The sequence below is a fragment of the Carcharhinus amblyrhynchos genome, chromosome X (genome assembly GCF_965287045.1).
Source record: "Carcharhinus amblyrhynchos chromosome X, sCarAmb.v2.hapA, whole genome shotgun sequence".
NCBI classification, from domain to species: domain Eukaryota; kingdom Metazoa; phylum Chordata; class Chondrichthyes; order Carcharhiniformes; family Carcharhinidae; genus Carcharhinus; species Carcharhinus amblyrhynchos.
The window spans coordinates 4,613,508-4,631,691 of record NC_137359.1 but is presented as its reverse complement, the minus strand read 5'-3'; the positions used below and the strand labels follow the sequence as shown (position 1 = coordinate 4,631,691).

General features: G+C 46.4%; 1 protein-coding gene across 4 annotated transcripts in view; it reads left to right on the top strand.

Moving 5' to 3' along the window:
- Positions 1-18,184, top strand: part of LOC145361953 (zinc finger protein 148-like) — a 146,079-nt gene that overhangs the window by 41,411 nt on the left and 86,484 nt on the right. For all 4 annotated transcript variants that reach the window (XM_080217953.1, XM_080217950.1, XM_080217952.1 and 1 more), the window contains exon 3: positions 17,067-17,282. In XM_080217953.1, coding sequence (XP_080074079.1) covers positions 17,067-17,282 — 216 coding nt within the window. The remainder of the gene's footprint in view (positions 1-17,066; positions 17,283-18,184) is intronic.

Genomic DNA, 18,184 nt, shown 5'->3' with positions numbered 1-18,184 from the left:
GGTTCGATTCCCAGCTTGGATCACTAATTGTGTGGAGTTTGTTCGTTCTCCCCTTGTCTGCGTGGGTTTCCTCCGGGTGCTCCAGTTTCTTCCCACAGTCCAAAGATGTGCCGGTTAGGTTGATTGGCCATGCTAAATTAACCCTGGTGTCAGGGGGATTAGCAGGGTAAATATGTGAGATTACAGGACAGGGCAAGGGTGGGATTGTTGGTGTAGACTTGATGGGCCAAATGGCCTCTTTCTGCACTGTAGGGATTCTATGAAATTCCACTCTCTGTCATGGCGGGTTTCGAATCCGGGGCCCCTTCACAGCGCCAGGGACCTGGGTTTGATTCCTGGCTCGGATCGCTGTCTGTGTGGAGCCTACATGTTCTCCCCGTGTCTGTGTGGGCCTCCTCCCACGTTCTGAAAGACGTGCTGGTTAGGTGTAATGACCTGAACAGGCGCCGAGTGTGGCAACTCGGGGAATTTTGCAGTAACTTCATTGCGGTGTTAATGTAAGCCTACTTGTGACTAATAAATAAACTTTACTTTTAAATTTCAAGATCTTTGTCTGCTGTAAGACATGGGCTCTGACAGGAAATGTTTTATGTTGGGAAAGTTTCGAACCAAGTCTGTGCATTCTGAACGTGTTCTCTTTGCAGAATTGTCTGGTCTGTACATCAACAGCAGTTGGAGAATCGCCTGTGCACTCTTCCTGTCATTTTCTTTTGCTTTTTCTCCAAAGACGTTACCCGTGTGAGATTGCAATATTCAAATGACTCTTGTCAGTGAGGCATCATTTCAAATATTCACTTCAGAAGTTTTATCAGCATGTCTGTGGTTGGCACTTACTATATCTTCCCTTTCTGTCACTAAAATTTCAGCCTCTTGAGATAATAATCAAAAATGCTGGAAATATGCAACAGATCTGGCAACAGTTTTATTAAGTTTATTTATTAGTGTTGCCAGTAAGCTTACACAAATCCCTGAGTCGCCGTACTCTGGCGCCTGTTTGCAATACACTGAGGGAGAATTTAGTACGGCTAATGCACTTAACCAACATGTCTTTCTGATTGTGGGAGAAAATCAGAGCGCTTCAACTCCACAAATGCACTGATCCAGATTCCACTGCTTTCTGGAGAAGGGAATTCCACAGGTTAATGATGCCTGGAGAGAAAAATTCCCCTAATCTCCAGTTTAAATAGGAGACCTCTCATTTTTAAGATGTGCCCGCTAGTTCTAGTCTTCTGTGTGAATCTTCTCCATACAGCTTCTGTAACAAGTATATCCTTCTTAAAATAAGGAGCCAAAAACTATACATTGTGCTTCAGATGTAGTCTTCCCAACTGCTTTTATATTCCATTCCCCTTGCAATAAACAACAACATTCACATAACAGACTCTTATGTAAAGTTAAAGCACATGAGATTGCAGGTAATGTCCCGAGATGGATAGAAAGCTGGTTAGCAGACAGGAAGCAAAGAGTTGGCATAAATGGGTCTTTTTCTGATTGGCAGTCAGTGACTAGTGGAGTTCTGCAGGGATCTGTGCTGGGACCCCAACTGTTCACATTATGTATTAATGATTTGCAAGAGGGAACGGAATGTATTATCTCCAAATTTGCAATCAATACATAGCTGGGTGGGAGGGTGAGCTGTGAGGAGGATGCAGAGATGTTTCAGGGTGATTTGGACAGACTGAGTGTGTGGACATATGCTTAGCAGATGCAGTATCATGTGGATAAATCTGAGGTCATTCACGTTGGTAGCAATAATAAGAAGACACGTTATTACTTGAAGTTTACGTGTCAGTGTCACAGGTAGGCTTACATTAACACTGCAATGAAGTTACTGTGAAAATCCCCCAGTCGCCACACTCCAGCGCCTGTTCGGGCACACTGGGAGACTTTAGCACAGCCAATGCACTTAACCAGCACGTGTTTCGGGCTATGGGAGAAAACCCAAGCAGACAAGGGGAGAATGTATAGACACTGCACAGACAGTGACCCGAGCTGTGAGGCAGCAGTACTGAGCCACCATGCTGCCCATTTGTGGAGAGTGTTAATGTTACAGGTTCATGACTCTCATGGATTTTTCAACCATCTGAAGACAGGTCATTGAACTGACACGAACACTCTGTCTGCAAGCATGTAAATGCCAGAGCTGCAGTGCCAGTGACAGTCCTAGACATCACGGGAGTGAAACATCAAGAAAATTGAACTGAAATAGAATGGGAGGAAAACGCACCACTGGCTGGAATCCTACCTGAAACAAAAGAAAGTTGAGTTAGAATCATTGGAAAAAAGTGGTATAGGAGGAGGCTTTGTGTGGACTGGCCTCTTTCATTTTCCAGCTGTTACGTTGAACACTACAGCACAAACAGGCCCTTCAGCCCACAAGTTGTGCCCATCACATCCATACCTACCAGGCCATAGAACTATCTGTAACTCCCAACCCCATTAAATCCCATGTACTCATCCAGAAGTCTTTTAAAAGACCCCAGCGAGTTCGCCTCTACCATCACCGACGGCAGCCGATTCCACTCACTCACCACCCTCTGAGTGAAAAACTTACCCCTAACATCTCCTCTGTACTTGCCTCCCCGCACCTTAAATCTGTGTCCTCTCGTAGTGACCATTTCAGCCCTGGGAAATAGCCTCTGAGAATCCACCCTATCTATTCCTCTCAACATTTTATAAACCTCTATCAGGTCGCCTCTCAACCTTCATCTCTCCAGGGAGAAGAGTCCCAGCTCCCTCAACCTATCTTCATAAGGCATGCCTCCCAGTCCAGGCAACATCCTTGTAAATCTCCTCTGCACCCTCTCAATAGCTTCCACATCCTTCCTGTAGTGTTCAATGCCCTCTGAGTTAAAGTCCAAATGTATGTCCTTTTCTAACGCTGAGTGCCTCCACCACTATTTCAGGCAGTGAGGTCCAGACTTCCTTTATCCTCTAAATGGAAAAACTCCTGAACTCGCATCCAGTCCTCCTGCCGCTGTGTCCCTGGTTATTGACTCTGCAAAGGGAAATAGGCCCCCTCTCTCCATATTGTTTTTTCTGAGGTTGTTTGAGGTCAATCATCTTGGCTGTAGGACATCATTGCAGGAGTTCCTAGGCCCAACCATCTTCAGCTGCTGCATCAAAGACTCTCTCTCTTAACAGAACTTGGAACAAATAGAACATTCCAGCGCAGTCCAGGCCCTTCGGCCCTCGATGTTGCGCCGACCAGTGGAACCAATCTAATGACCCTCTAACCTAATCTATTCCAATGTTATCCATATGCCTATCCACTGACCGTTTGAATGCCCTTAAAGTTGGCGAGTCCACAACTGCTGCAGGCAGGGCATTCCACGCCCTTACTACCCTCTGAGTAAAGAGCCACCTCTGACATCCGTCCTATAATTACCACCCCTTAATTTAAAGCTATGTCCCCTCGTGTTAGCCATCACCATCCGAGGGAAAAGGCTCTCACTCTCCACCCTATCTAACCCTCTGATCATCTTCTATGCCTCAATTAGGTCACCTTTCAACCTTCTTTCTAACAAAAACAACCTCAAGTCCCTCAGCCTTTCCTCATAAGACCTTCCCACCATACCAGGCAACATCCTGGTAAACCTCCTCTGCACCCTTTCCAATGCTTCCACATCTTTCTTTATAATGTGGCGACCAGAACTGTACGCAATACTCCAAGTGCGGCCGCACCAGAGTTTTGTAGTGTTGCAACATGACCTCACGGTTCCGAAATTCAATCCCTCTACCAAGAAAATAGATCAGAAGTGTGCCTGTCTTCGCCAGTCTCATTCGCCATTCTTCAGATGCAGAAGTAGCTCATGACTCCATCACATAGAAGTGGCAAGATAAGATTCATGCCACACGTTTATTTTATAGCATGATGAAGAACCTCTTTCCCTGTCTTGCCTGTGTCATTGGTACCTACATGGATCATGCAAAATGGAACTTCCCCCTGTTAAGGGCAAATATAGCAAAAATAATTCGCATAACTTTTACTAATTAAACATGACAGTGTAGTTCTTAACTTGTAATCTGTAAAGTTGCCCATAGACACGCGCCTTTCTTCAGAATTAGCACAAAAAAGAAATCTGCTCACTTGGTGCTAGCTTTCCAGCCTTTTGACACCTCTGGACAGAGATGCAGACTGATGCCTGTCTTCTAATTCTCATACAACAACCTCGAGAGAGAGAGATTCAACCCCAAACAGCAGAATCTCAGAGAAAGACTTATCTCCTGGTCGATTCCAATTTACACTTCAGCTGGAGAGAGACAGAAAGACATCTCAAAAGATCCGAAACAGCAGATTGCTCCTATTTCTCTGTATGAGCCTAACTCCACTCAGTCATATGACCTTACCTGACCATCAACCTAATCGAGCCCCACTCTGAAATATCCCAGGGGATAACACTAAAATCCTGTGTTAGCCCAGATTAATGGGATTGAGGGTTTTAGATAGGCCTGGTAGGTATGGATATGAGCGGCGCAACTTGTGGGCCGAAGGGCCTGTTTGTGCTGTAGTGTTCTATGTTCTATTAAAACAAACAATGTGGCAATTAAACAACAACACAGTGCTACTGTGTACAGACAAAATGGCACCAATAATAAAAACAAACTGCTACAAGAGATCCTGCACAGGAAACATGACACGAATACACTACATAAAGGCACGGTATTGTCACAGCCCTCCCACTGCAGGTTCCTGTCCAGCCCTGTCTCAAATCCAGGCACCGGGCAGGCAGCACAGCTACTTGGGCTCTTGCTCTTTGGTGCAGAGAATGGTGTCTATCCCTCTCACTATACTATCCCTCAGCACAGTGGTGTTCCATAAAGATCCTCCAAGTATGCTGTGGAGGGTAGAAAAGATTCAAAATAATTCAAAATTCATATACTAAAGCTGACACTGGCCTTTGACTTCAGCCCTGTGGGTAACATGCCTAAGATCTGGTGAATACAAAGACAAAGAACAACACAGCCCGGGAAACAGGCCCTTCGGCCCAACGAGCCCGCACTGCCATTTTAACATTGAGTCCCCCCTCCACCCATGATCCTTATCTATGCTTATGGCATTCCACATTGAGGGAAACTAATTTAGGGACAATTTGTTACACCAGTCAGCCTAAGAGCACATCTTTGGGGTGTGGGAGGAAACCTACGCAAGCACGGGGAGAATGTGCAAACTCCCACAGACACTGGCCCAAATCCATGTGTCTGCACAGCAAACAGTGATAGTCACTGAGCTGTCGTGTTGCCCAGTATCTGGTCCGTTTTAAGCGTACACTAACGATGTGAAGTACTCGGCTACTCTCGAAACAACCAAGAGCAGCCCTCGTACGACCCATTGCGTGTATGCCCCTCGGACAACAAGGCGGACCAAAACACCTGTGGATTAAAAGAGAAAAACATCAGTATCATCCACATCCTTATACACACATTCAAGGGAATCCCCGAGTGAGCCAGAAAATATGTTGGAAGGTCCATAGGAATCAGTTGATTCCCAGGGACGTCCCAAGGCTCCTGAACCTTATTTAAAACAGTCTCCTATAACCCTCCATCTCCATCCCGCTCATGTGCCTATCTAAGTAACTCTTAAACAATCCTGGGCCTCCCGTGCATGAGCCAGCTGGGAAAGAGCTGAACATGCGTGTTGGCCATGCGTGTGACCAACGGGACTTGGAACTGAAGATAAAGGGCTCATGCGCTTGCACAAAAAGTGAAAACTTAAAAAAGGGTGCAAAGACTCTGGGAGAAACAAGAGGTTAAAAAAGGTGAGAGTACAGAAGTTAAAAACTAAGCTCCCAGTAAGGGAAGAAGACACGGAAGTTAGGAGTTGTGCCTCAATGTTTTACAGTACAGAGGGACACTCTGACACACACATTTTGGAATCACTGGTCTTGTGTAATAGTGATATTAATAGACTAGTAATCAACACCCGTGTTAATGTTCCAGGGATATGTGTTCCATGGCAGCTGGGAGAATTCAAATTCAGTTAATTTGATGGAGATGGAGTAAAAAGCTGCTCTCCGCATTGATCAAGAACCTACTGGATTGTTCTGAAAACCAATGTCTTTTTTTTTTGAAGAGAGACTGCTCTTGGTGTGAATCCAGCAAGCGCACAGAAATGTGGTTTGACTCTCCACTGCCCTCATATGGCCCAGGCAAATCATAATAGAAAAGCTGAATAAGAAGAAAACTGAATAGACCACTTGTCATCGAGGAAAAACAGAGGCACATCCGGTCCAATCGATCCTGCAAAATAAGACTCCCTGCTAACTTCTGAGAACTTGTGCCAAATGACATGACAATATTGGTTGGAGTGACCATTGCACATCCTTAGAACATAGAACACTACAGCACAAACAGGCCCTTTGGCCTACAAGTTGCGCCGATCACATCCATACCTACCAAGCCATAAAACTATCTGTAACTCCCAATCCCATTAAATCCCATATACCCATAAGAACATAAGAAATAGGAGCAGGAGTAGGCCATCTAGCCCTTCGAGCCTGCCCCGCCATTCAATAAGATCATGGCTGATCTGTCGTGGCTCAGTTCCACATTCCCGCCCTCTCCCCATAACCCTTAATCCCCTCTCTTATCAAAAACCCATCAACCTGCGTCTTAAAAATATTTAGCGAGGCAGCCTCCACCACTTCAACGGGCAGAGAATTCCAGAGATTCACCACCCTTTGAGTGAAGAAGTTCCTCCTCAACTCTGATCTAAACCGCCCCCTCTTTATCTTGAGGCTGTGCCCCCTAGTCCTACTGTCCTTTCTGAGCGGGAAGAGTCTCTCCACCTCTATCCTATCCATCCCATTCATCATCTTATACGTCTCAATGAGATCTCCCCTCATTCTTCTAAACTCTAACGAGTACAAGCCTAGTTTATTCAGCCTCTCATAGCTCAACCCCCTCAATTCCAGCATCAGCCTAGTAAACCTCCTCTGCACTCCCTCCAAGGCCAAAATATCCTTGCGTAAGTGCGGCGACCAAAACTGCACACAGTACTCCAGCTGCGGCCTCACCAATGCCCTATACAGCTGCAGCAAGACCTCCCCTACTTTTATATTCAATCCCCCTCGCTATGAAGGCCAGCATCCCATTCGCCTTCCTGACCACCTGCTGCACCTGCAGGCTGGGTTTTTGCGACTCATGCACAAGGACCCCGAGGTCCCTCTGCACCGTCGCCTGCTGCAGCTTTTTGCCACGTAAGTAATAGTCCTTCCTACCATTATTCCTACCAAAGTGGACCACCTCGCACTTGCCAACATTAAATTCCATTTGCCAGTTCCTGGCCCATTCACCCTGCCTATCTAGATCCTTCTGTAGACTCTCCACACCCTCCGCACAATTTGCCTTTCCTCCAATCTTGGTGTCATCAGCAAATTTCGACACCCTGCACTCGGTTCCCTCCTCCAGATCATCTATATAAATGGTAAATAGCTGAGGCCGCAGCACCGACCCCTGGGGCACTCCACTAGTCACCAACCGCCAATCCGAATAGCACCCATTGACCCCCACTCTCTGCCTCCTATTTGACAACCAGTCCTCTATCCACGCTAACACCCTACCCCCAACTCCATGTCCCCCGACCTTCTGCAATAACCTCCTGTGAGGTACCTTGTCATCCAGAAGTCTTTTAAAAGACCCCAGCGAGTTCACCTCCACCACCACTGACGGCAGCTGATTCCACTCACTCACCACCCTCTGAGGGAAAAACTTACCCCTAACATCTCCTCTGTACTTGCTTCCCAGCACCTTAAACCTGTGTCCTCTCGTAGCGACCATTTCAGCCCTGGGAAATAGCCTCTCGACATTTTATAAACCTCTATCAGGTCGCCTCTCAACCTTCGTCTCTCCAGGGAAAAGAGACCCAGCTCCCTCAACCTATCCTCATAAGGCATGCCTCCCAATCCAGGCAACATCCTTGTAAATCTCCTCTGCACCCTCTCAATAGCTTCCACATCCTTCCTGTAGTGAGGTGACCAGAACTGCGCACAGTACTCCAAGTGGGGTCTGACAAGGGTCTTATAAAGTTGCAGCATTACCTCCCGACTCCTAAACTCAATCCCTCGATTAATGAAGGCCAGTACACCATACGCCTTCTTGACCACATCCTCCACCTGCGAGGCTGATTTAAGAGTCCTATGGACCCGGACCCCAAGATCCTTCTGCTCCTTAACACTGCTAAGACTCCTACCCTTGATATTGTACTCCTTCGTCCCATTGGTCCTGCCAAAATGGACCACTACACATTTATCCACGTTGGAGTCCATTGTGGAGATAAAGTCCAATCTTTGCACTAAGGACCTCCTTCATTGTGCTCTGTGGCTCTATCACTGTGCTAAATAGGATAGATTCCAGAGAAATCTCACAACTTGGCACTGGCATCCATGAGGCGCTGTGGGCCGTCAGCAGCAGCAGAACTGTATTCAACCGCAGTCTATCCCATGGCTCGTCCTATCTCCCACTTTGCCATTACTACCAGGACAGGAGTCAGCCCTGATTCAGTGAAGAGTGCAGGAGGGCGTGCCTAAAAGTGAGGTGTCAACTGGTGGTCTACCTGCATACTAAACAGCAAAGCAACGTTCTTCAGTCAGAGCCAAGAGATTTCACAACTAATGGATTACTCCCACAGCTCTGAAGAAGTCATGAGATCTTAACACTGCTTCCATCCACAGATGCTGCCAGACCTGCTGAGTTTTCTCAGCATTTTCAGTTCTTATTTCAGATTTCAAGCGTCTGCCGTATTTTGCTTTTATTATTACAGTTGTCAATGTGGTGACTAATTAAACAACTAACCGGAATAGGAGTTGGCTTTGCACATATTCCATCCCAGATGATGGAGGAGCCCAGAACATCAGTGCAAAGGCTTAGTCTAAAGCATTTGCAGCCATTTTCAGCCAGAAGCACTGAGTTGGATGATCCTTCTCAACTTCCTGAGGTCCCGACCATTGCAGGTGCCAGTCTCCAGCCATTTAGATTCACTCCAGAAGATAACAAGAAATGTTGAAGGCACTGGATACTGCAAGTGCTCTGGGTCCTAGCAATATCACGGCAGTAGTACTGAAGAGTTGTGCTCCATAAATAGCTGCACTCCTAGCCAATGTGTTCCAGTAGAGTTACAATATGGCCATCTACCCAACAATATGAAAAGATGCCCAGGTGTGACGATACTGTGCCTTTAAAAGAATGGTTTGTGTGAAGGGTATGTTTAGAAGTCAGTTCTGGTTATACAGTGCTGATTAGTCTGCTCCAGGCAACCCGTATGCTGACAATGCAGGAGAATAATTGATCCCACATAATGAGGTGTTTGGTTTAACTGGAGTTAATGCACCCTTTGGTTTTTTTTCCCTCCCTGGGGTTAAGAACATAAGAAATAGGAGCAGGAGTAGGCCATCTAGCTTGCCCCGCCATTCAATAAGATCATGGCTTTGGTTTCAATAAGATGATGACATTGGTTTCAGAGTGAGGTTAATTTGGAGAGTTTTTACTTGGGTCTGCAAGGAGCAGGAGGCCTCTTCCTTTTTCTTTTCTCTCTACAGAGGTATTCTGGAGGCTTGAGACCATGTAAGCCTGAGTTGTTTGCTAACTGATCTTGAAGAAGAGTTTAAGTCTGGGGAATATTGCTTAAATTAGCAGTTAAGAATTGTATCTTGTCATGTTTAAGTATTTCAATTGATAAAAGTTAAGCTAATTCATTATATTTAAACTGCATTGTTAAAAGCTTTTTAGTGTGTCGATAGAAGTACATCTGGAGTGGAATGCCTTCCCATACTAATGCTAAAATCAAAAAAAAAGTTGGATCTAGTCCAACCTCATAACAGGGTTTCTGATCTGGTCTCTAACAAAACTGCGGGCTCATTTGGGATGCAAGAACTATGATTCCTTGGCTGGCTTCAGAGTTGGTGTTGAGTTGTTTAAGAGTTACTTAGGCACATGAGCGGGATGGAGATGGAGCGATACAGGAGACTGTTTTAAATAAGGTTTGGGATTCTTGGGACGCCCTGGGAATCAATTGATTCCTATGGACCTTCCAACATATTTTCTGGCTCACTTGTTTTCCTTTTGAGCTTCTGGGGATTCCCTTGATTGTGTGTATAAGGATGTGCATGGTATTGATGTTTTTCTCTTTTTTTAATCCACAGGTGCTTGCGGTCCGCTTTGTTGCCCAACGCGGGGCATACACGCGATGGGTCGTATGAGGGCTGCTCTTGGATGTTTCGAGAGTAGCCGAGTACTTCACGTCATTAGTGTACGCTTAAACTGGACCAGATGCTGGGCACCATGACAGCTCAGTGACTATCACTGTTTGCTGTGCAGACACATGGATTTGGGCCAGTGTCTGCGGGAGTTTGCACATTCTCCCCGTGCTTGCGTGGGTTTTCTCCGGGTGCTCCGGTTTCCTCCCACACCCCAAAGATGTGCTCTAAGGCTGATTGGTGTAACAAATTGTCCCTAAATTAGTCTTCCCTCAATGTGGAATGCCATAAGCATAGACAAGGGTCATGGGTGGAGAGGGGGAACTCACAATGTTAAGATGGCGGCGCGAGCTCGTTGGGCCGAGGGGCCTGTTTCCCGGGCTGTGTTGTTCTTTGAGTATTGGTGTTTTCTTTTCAGGTGTTTGTGATAACCCCCGTGACTTGCATGGGGGAATCACTGATCTCCCTTGTCAGACTTGTTAATACGGGCACCCTGGGGATTGGTAATTAACTAAGCAGTTGGAGCCTATATACTGAGCCCTGTATCGTGCAAGCCTGTGGTGTTTGCGTTACTTTGTGCAAGAAAGCACTGTTCCATTACAGCCAACTCTTGGAGTTATAGTATTGCATCTGATTAAATAGGGAGTACCTTATGGGATAACAGCTGTTTCAGTTGACTAAAGCTTTCCTCGGTGTGGGAGAAATCAGTTGGGGTGCTTTACAAAAGACGGTTAGAGCAAAGCTTTTGGAATTGGCAAGCAAGTGAAGGGAGTGAGGTAGGCGGAGATAATTTCAGGGCTAGTTCAGTGTCTGAATTTGCCAGAAATACAGCCTGCATTGGAACTGGCTAGAATTTTAATGACAAACAAACCAGCTTGAATCAGAAGCAGGGGAAGAAGGAAAAGAAAAGGAAAGGAAACAGCTTGAATGTGAAGCAAAAGAGAGAGACAGACAATTGCAGCGGAACAGCGAGCAAAAGAATTGAAACCGTTTGAACTGCAATTAAAGACTAGAGTCTGTGTGTTTTAATTGATCCCCTCCTGAACCGGGAGACCACCTCCCAGCAATCCTTCCCTTCCATCATCGGCAGCACTGTCACCCCACCAAAACCCATGGTCAACATGAATCCCCTGGTGGACCCCAACATGTCCCCTCCATCATGGCTCACACTTGCACATCATACCACTCCCCCCTTGCAGAGCTCCCTTTCCTGCCTACCCCCCCCCCCCCAACCCCTTGCAGAGCACCCCTTCCTGTATACCACCCCCCCCTTGCAGAGCTCCCTTTCCTGTATACCACCCCCCCCCCTTGCAGAGCTCCCTTTCCTGTATACCACCCCCCCCCTTGCAGAGCTCCCTTTCCTGTATACCACCCCCAACCCCTTGCAGAGCACCCCTTCCTGTATACCACCCCCCCCCCACCTTGCAGAAGTCCCTTTCCTGCATACCACCCCTGGTCATTGGATGCCCTTGTGAATGGAAAGTTGTTTCAAGTGGTGTTCCTCCGTTGTTGGGACCCTTGCTGTTTGTGTTATTCATTAACTATTTGGACTTGAAAATGTGGGGCATGATCGAGAAATCTGTAGACGGCACAAAGTTTGGCCAAGTGGTGGATAGTTTTGAGGATATGGATGGGGTGCAGGAAAATGGGATTACTGCACCTTTAGTTGCAGGTAACGTTGATGTAGAGTCAATAAGCCATAGGGCCTTTTCTGCATTGTATTGTAAGGAGTACACAATAAATGGGAATATACTAAGAGGGGTAGATAAAGCCAGAGATCTTGGCGAAAAAGTACACAAGATCTCAAAAGGCAAGTTGTGAAACAGGCCTATGGAATGCTCTCCTTCACTGACAGAGGTATAGAATATAAAAGTAGGGATATAATGAGGATAAGACCCCAGCTGAAGTATTGTGTACAGTTCTGGACACCACACTACAGGAAGGGTGTAATTGGCCTGGAGAGAGAGAGTGCCGAGGAGGTTTACAAGAATGTTGCCAGGGCTGGAGAATTGTAGCTATGATGAGAGATTGGAGAAGTTGGGGTTATTTTCCTTGGATCAAAGAAGGCTGAGGGGTGACTTGATAGAGGAAGAGAGAGAGAGTGGACAGGATAAAATTGTTTCCCTTGGTGGAGAATTCTAGAACCAGGAGGCATCAATTCAAGTTAAGTGGCAGTAAGAGTAGAGGAAGAACATTTTTATGCAGAAGATGGTGGGTGTCTGGAATTCGCTCTGAACCAGCATGTCTTTCATAAGAACATAAGAAATAGGAGCAGGAGTGGGCCATCTAGCCCCTCGAGCCTGCCCCGCCATTCAATAAGATCATGGCTGATCTGAAGTGGATCAGTTCCACTTTCCCGCTTTCTCCCCATAACCCTTAATTCCCTTACCTACCAAAAACCTATCTACCCGTGACTTAAATATATTTAGCGAGGTAGCCTCCACCACTTCAACGGGCAGAGAATTCCAGAGATTCACCACCCTTTGAGTGAAGAAGTTCCTCCTCAACTCCGATCTAAACCGCCCCCCCCCTTTATCTTGAGGCTGTGCCCTCTAGTCCTGCTGTCCTTTCTAAGCGGGAAGAATCTCTCTCCCTCTACCCTATCCATCCCCTTCATTATCTTATACGTCTCTATAAGATCCCCCCTCAGCCTTCTAAACTCCAACGAGTACAGACCCAGTCTATTTGAAGTGTGGATGGAAAGCTCTGTCTGATAGCTGAGGTGAAACTATTCAGTTGAAACACTGGCTTTTGAGACAGGTTGAGGTCTTGAAATTTTTATTAAAGGATATTAAAAGACATACAGGATTAATTTAAATTTACCCGGCAAAAATGGTAGATAATTTTTTTTATAAAGCATTTTGACTTGATTAGTCCAGTTCTGCAATTCCTGACTTCGGGGGTTCACCTGCAATTTAATTTTGTTTGATTCAAATTCAAATAATTAGTAATCTAAGAATTAAATTAAAGTTTGTGGATGGGTGTGTGAGTCAATAAGGGTTTTAATATTGTGCAGAGCTGCCTGCTGAGCCAAAATCCTACCTGATATCTGTGGATCATCTGCAGCTTGCATCGCAATGATGCTTGGTGGTGGCGTGGAGGGGGGAGGGGATATATGATTCATGTGACATCTTGCAGAGTAACAGAACTGCAGTTATATACAATATATAAACTTAAGGTGAGAGGGGAAAGATTCAAAAGGGACCTGAGGGGCAACTTCTTCACAGAGGATGGTGTCAGAGAAAGTGGGTGAGGCAAGTTCAATTGCAGCATGTAAAAAGCATTTGGCTAAGTGTATGGATGGGAAAGGATTAGAGGGATATGGGTCAAATGCAGGCAATTGGGACTGGCCGGATGGGTACTAGCATGCGCTGGTTGGCCTGTTTCTGTGCTATATTGCTCTATCACTCTAAATCTGATCAGTAAATTGGGTAACGCCCTCAAGCTAAGGTCTTAAACCTGATCAAATCATAGAACCCTGCAGTACAGAAAGAGGCCCTTTGGCCCATCGAGTCTGCACCGAACACAATCCCACCCAGCCCCTACCCCCATATCCCTACATATTATACCCACTAATCCCTCTAACCTGCACATCCCTGGATACCAAGGGGCAATTTCTTAGCATGGCCAATCAACCTAACCCGCACATCTGTGGACAAAGAACAAAGAACAAAATCAGCCCGGGAAACAGGCCCTTTGGCCCAACGAGCCCACGCTGCCATCTCAACACCACCAGTCCACCTCTCTACCCACGACCCCTGTCTAATGTTTTATGGCCATCCAGATGGACTGTGGGAGGAAACCGGAGTACCCGGAGGAAACCCACGCAGACACGAGGAGAATGTGCAAACTCCACACACACAGTGACCCGAGCCAGGAATCGAACCCAGGACCGTGGGGCTGTGAAGCAGCAGTGCTAACCTACTGTGCTACCGTGCCGCCCCAGTAATACAATAAGTAAAAATAATAAGGAAATATTGCTGCAATTATACAGACCATATCTAGAGCACTGTCTGCAGTTTTGACCTCCTTGCCCTCACGAGACTGGTTCCTGGGTTGATAGCATTGTCCTTTGAGGAAAGTTGAGTACACTAGACCATGATGATATTGAATGGCGGATCAGGCTCGAGGGGCCAGATGGCCTACCCCTGCTCCCAGTTCTTATGTTCCTTGGAATTTGGCAGAATGAAAGAGAGTCTAATTTAAACATGTAAAATTGTTCAGGCGTATAAATAGTAAAACAGTAGTAAAAAGACCAGCAGGGCTGGTTAGGGACTGCACAAGGGATGTAGCTGAGGAATGAAATGACCAGTTTGTATCCACCGTTACCAAGAAAGATGATGCTATCCAGGTCATGATGAAACATGAGGTCATTCAGACACTAGAAGTGTTTAAAAATGGAGGAGTATAACACGTGGCACAGTGGGTTAGCACTGCTGCCTCACAGCGCCAGGGACCCGGGCTCAGTTCCCGGCTCGAGTCAGCGTCTGTGTGGAGTTTGCATGTTCTCCCAGTGTCTGCGTGGGTTTCCTCCAGGTGCCTCGGTTTCCTCCCACAATCCGAAAGACGTGCTGGTTAGGGTGCATTGGCCGTGCTAAATTCTCCCTCTGTACCCGAACAGGTGTCGGAGTGTGGCGACTAGGGGATTTCCACAGTAACTTCATTGCAGTGTTAATGGAAGCCTACTTGTGAATAATAAGTAAACTTTAATTTTACTTTTGATTTAATTTTTATTGGAAAAGCTATCTGCACTTAGTTGATAAGACAGCAGTACTGGATGAGAGACATCTCAGGATACTGAGGGAAATGAGACTGGAGATTGCACTGGCACTAATAATTTTCCAGCCTTCCTTAGACTCGGATGGCACCGTAGGACTGGAGAATTGCATATGCTACACAAAGAACAACTCAGCACACGAGCAGGCCCTTTGGCCCACCAAGCCTGTACCAATAAGTGGTTTCTATCCTTCTGTGTGCCTCCCATTCTTGTGACTATCAATATGTACCTTGAACATTGTTAATGTACCTGCTTCCACCGCCTCTGAGAACAATCCCACCCTGGCCCCATCCCTGTGATCCCACATAAGTGCCGCCCCAGAGGTTATGTCCCAGGGATTATGGGGAAAAGGCAGGAGAATGGGGATGAGAAAAATATCAGCCATTATTGAATAGGTGGAGCAGACTCGATGGGCCGAGTGGCCTAATTCTGCTCCTATGCCTTACGTTCTTATGGTCTTATATTGAATTTGTATAAAGGTACTAGTTTCTCAGCTGGAACATTGTACCCAGTTCTGTAAGGCAGCCTTTAGGCAGAATGTAAAAGCATTCCGAGAGAGGGCAGAAAGGATTCAGGAAAGTTGTTCCAGGGATGAGAGACTTCAATTATGAAGATAGACTGGAGAAGTTAAGACTTTTTTTTGAAGAAAAGGCTGAGAGGAAGTTTGATGGAGGTATTCAAAATTGAGGGGTCTGGATAGAGTAGATGGGGAGAAACTGCTCCCACTTGTGAAGGGATTTAGAATCCAGGACACAGGTTTGAAGTAATTGGCAAAAACAAAGGCCAACAAGATGTGAGGAGAAACATTTTCACACAGTAAGTGGTTCAGCTCAGGCCAGATGGGGAATGCACTGCCCGAGAGAGTGCTGGAGGCAGGTTATCTGAAAAGGAAGAATATGTAGGGTTATGGGGAGAAGGCGGGAGAGTGGCAATTCATTCGGCAAGCTGGTGCAAACATGGGCTGAATGACTTTGTGCAGAGGAATTCTGAGAGGATCTTAAGGAGGCAGATGCTGAGTAAGTCTTTCTCCTGGGTGGGGAAGCTGGAACATGGGGTCACAGCCTTTGAATGGTCAGCCATTTAGACATGAGATGAGGAGACACTTCTTTACTCAAAGGGTTGGGATTCTTTGGAATTTTCTATTCCAGAGAGCTATGGGTGCTCAGTAGTTGAGGATATTAAAGTCAAGACAGACTTTTGGGTATTAAGGGAATAATTAAGGGCTGGTGTGGGAAGGTAGAAGATTAGCCCTAACCTTGTTGAATGTGGGAGCAGGTTTGAAAGACTCCAGTTCTCATTTTTTGCGTTCCTAAGTTGTTACATTCTTAGGTTCTGATCTTCATGTTGATAGCCATGCCTGTGTCGGGAGACTAAGCTCAGTGGAAGCTGAAATGAATCAGGAAGTGGTGTCTGGCTAATGTCACGTTTAGTTTTTAAAAGCATGCACGTTGTATGTGGAAAGAGAGAGGCTCTGGAAAGTGCAAAAACTCCACGGTTTCAAGATCCTAGGCAAGAATTTGTGTAGGAGATGGTCTGAAGAGCCTTGATTTGAGCACGTTGTTGATGTTGAGATGCGAAAGCATCTAAATTGGTGGATTTGAATTTTAGCAGGAAAGGAATGAATTTGTGTTTATATTGTGCCTAATCGCAGGGCCACCAAAGCACTCGACAGCCAATGAATTAAATTTGAAGAGTCGCCATTGTTCTAATGTAGAAAATGCAGCAGCCAGTTTGCACGCGGCAAGGCCTCCTAAGCAGCAGTTAAGTAAGTGCCAGGTCATCTGTTTTGGCTGTTAGCTGAGGGATAAATGTTGGCCAGGTCACAGAGAGAGATCTCCTGCTCTTAAAATGATGCCATCGGGCCTCCCTGAGAAGGCAGATGAGGCCTTAGTTTAATGTCTCATCTGAAAGACAGTGCAGGTCGCTGGAAGTGCTTTACCTTTTCACTCAGTGCTGGCATTGAGTCATGGCTAGAAACCTATAGCAATATTGAACAAATAGAGAGGCACAGGGAAGTCTTGATAATTGTGTGCTGTATTTTGTCACTGTGCACTTGTTTTCTGTGGACCTTCCTTACAAGTCATTTCTCATTAAAGGTACTGGGGAAAAGTGGGGTACTTGAAGGAGTTGAACAGGTGGATGGAAAGAAAGAGCAAGAGCTGCAAAAGTTGAGAGAAAATGAAAGCCTCCTGAAGCTCGGTGAGAATGAAGACTTGCTGAAGCTCAGGCAGCACGAAGACCTGGAGAAACTCCGAGAGCACGAAGAGTTGCTGAAGAAACAGAAGAGTAAAAAAATCCGGACTCCTTCGAAAGTAAGTTTGCAATGACTTTCCTAAAGATTAAGGCCTGGAGTTTCTGCTAGGGACACAATCAGGAAAATGCACTGAAAAAGATGTCAGTCTTGCCAAGATGAAATTCTACCCATGCCTCTAAAGGGAGGCTTGTTTGCACAAGGGCAAAATATAAACTCTCATAAACCAGTGCAATCAAAAGCGGCATGACTGATTCGGGGGAGGGGGGGGGGGGCGCAATATTACTTGGATTAAAGTCACATAAACAGAAAATCTAGAGCAGCTGAAAAACGAGGCCAGTCAGCGGTTCCAGTTGCTGCCGATCACAGGTTTTGTGTTCCAAGGGCAGATTCAAACTCAGTTTAACTTAATAACTTCAAATTATTTTGACTGTGGTAAAATTGACCTGAGCGAGACTTCACTTGACTGCTGGTGGCTACAGGTCAGCTCATTAAGGGGTGGGTTTATAAATTTAATGCTGCAGTGAAGTTACTGTGAAAATCCCCGGTGTGTTTGGGTTACGCTGAGGGAGAATTTAGCGTGGCCAATGCGCCTAACCAGGTCTTTCAGACTGTGGGGAGGAAACCGGGGCACCCGGAGGAAACCCACACAGACACGGGGAGAACGTTCAAATTCCACACAGGCAGTGACTCAAGCTGGGAATCGAACCCGGGTCCCTGGCGCTGTGAGACAGCAGTGCTAACCCACTGTGTCACCGTGCTGCCGGGGAATCGAACCCGGGTCCCTGGCGCTGTGAGACAGCAGCGCTAACCCACTGTGTCACCGTGCTGCCGGGGAATCGAACCCGGGTCCCTGGCGCTGTGAGACAGCAGCGCTAACCCACTGTGTCACCGTGCTGCCGGGGAATCGAACCCGGGTCCCTGGCTCTGTGAGACAGCAGCGCTAACTCACTGTGTCACCGT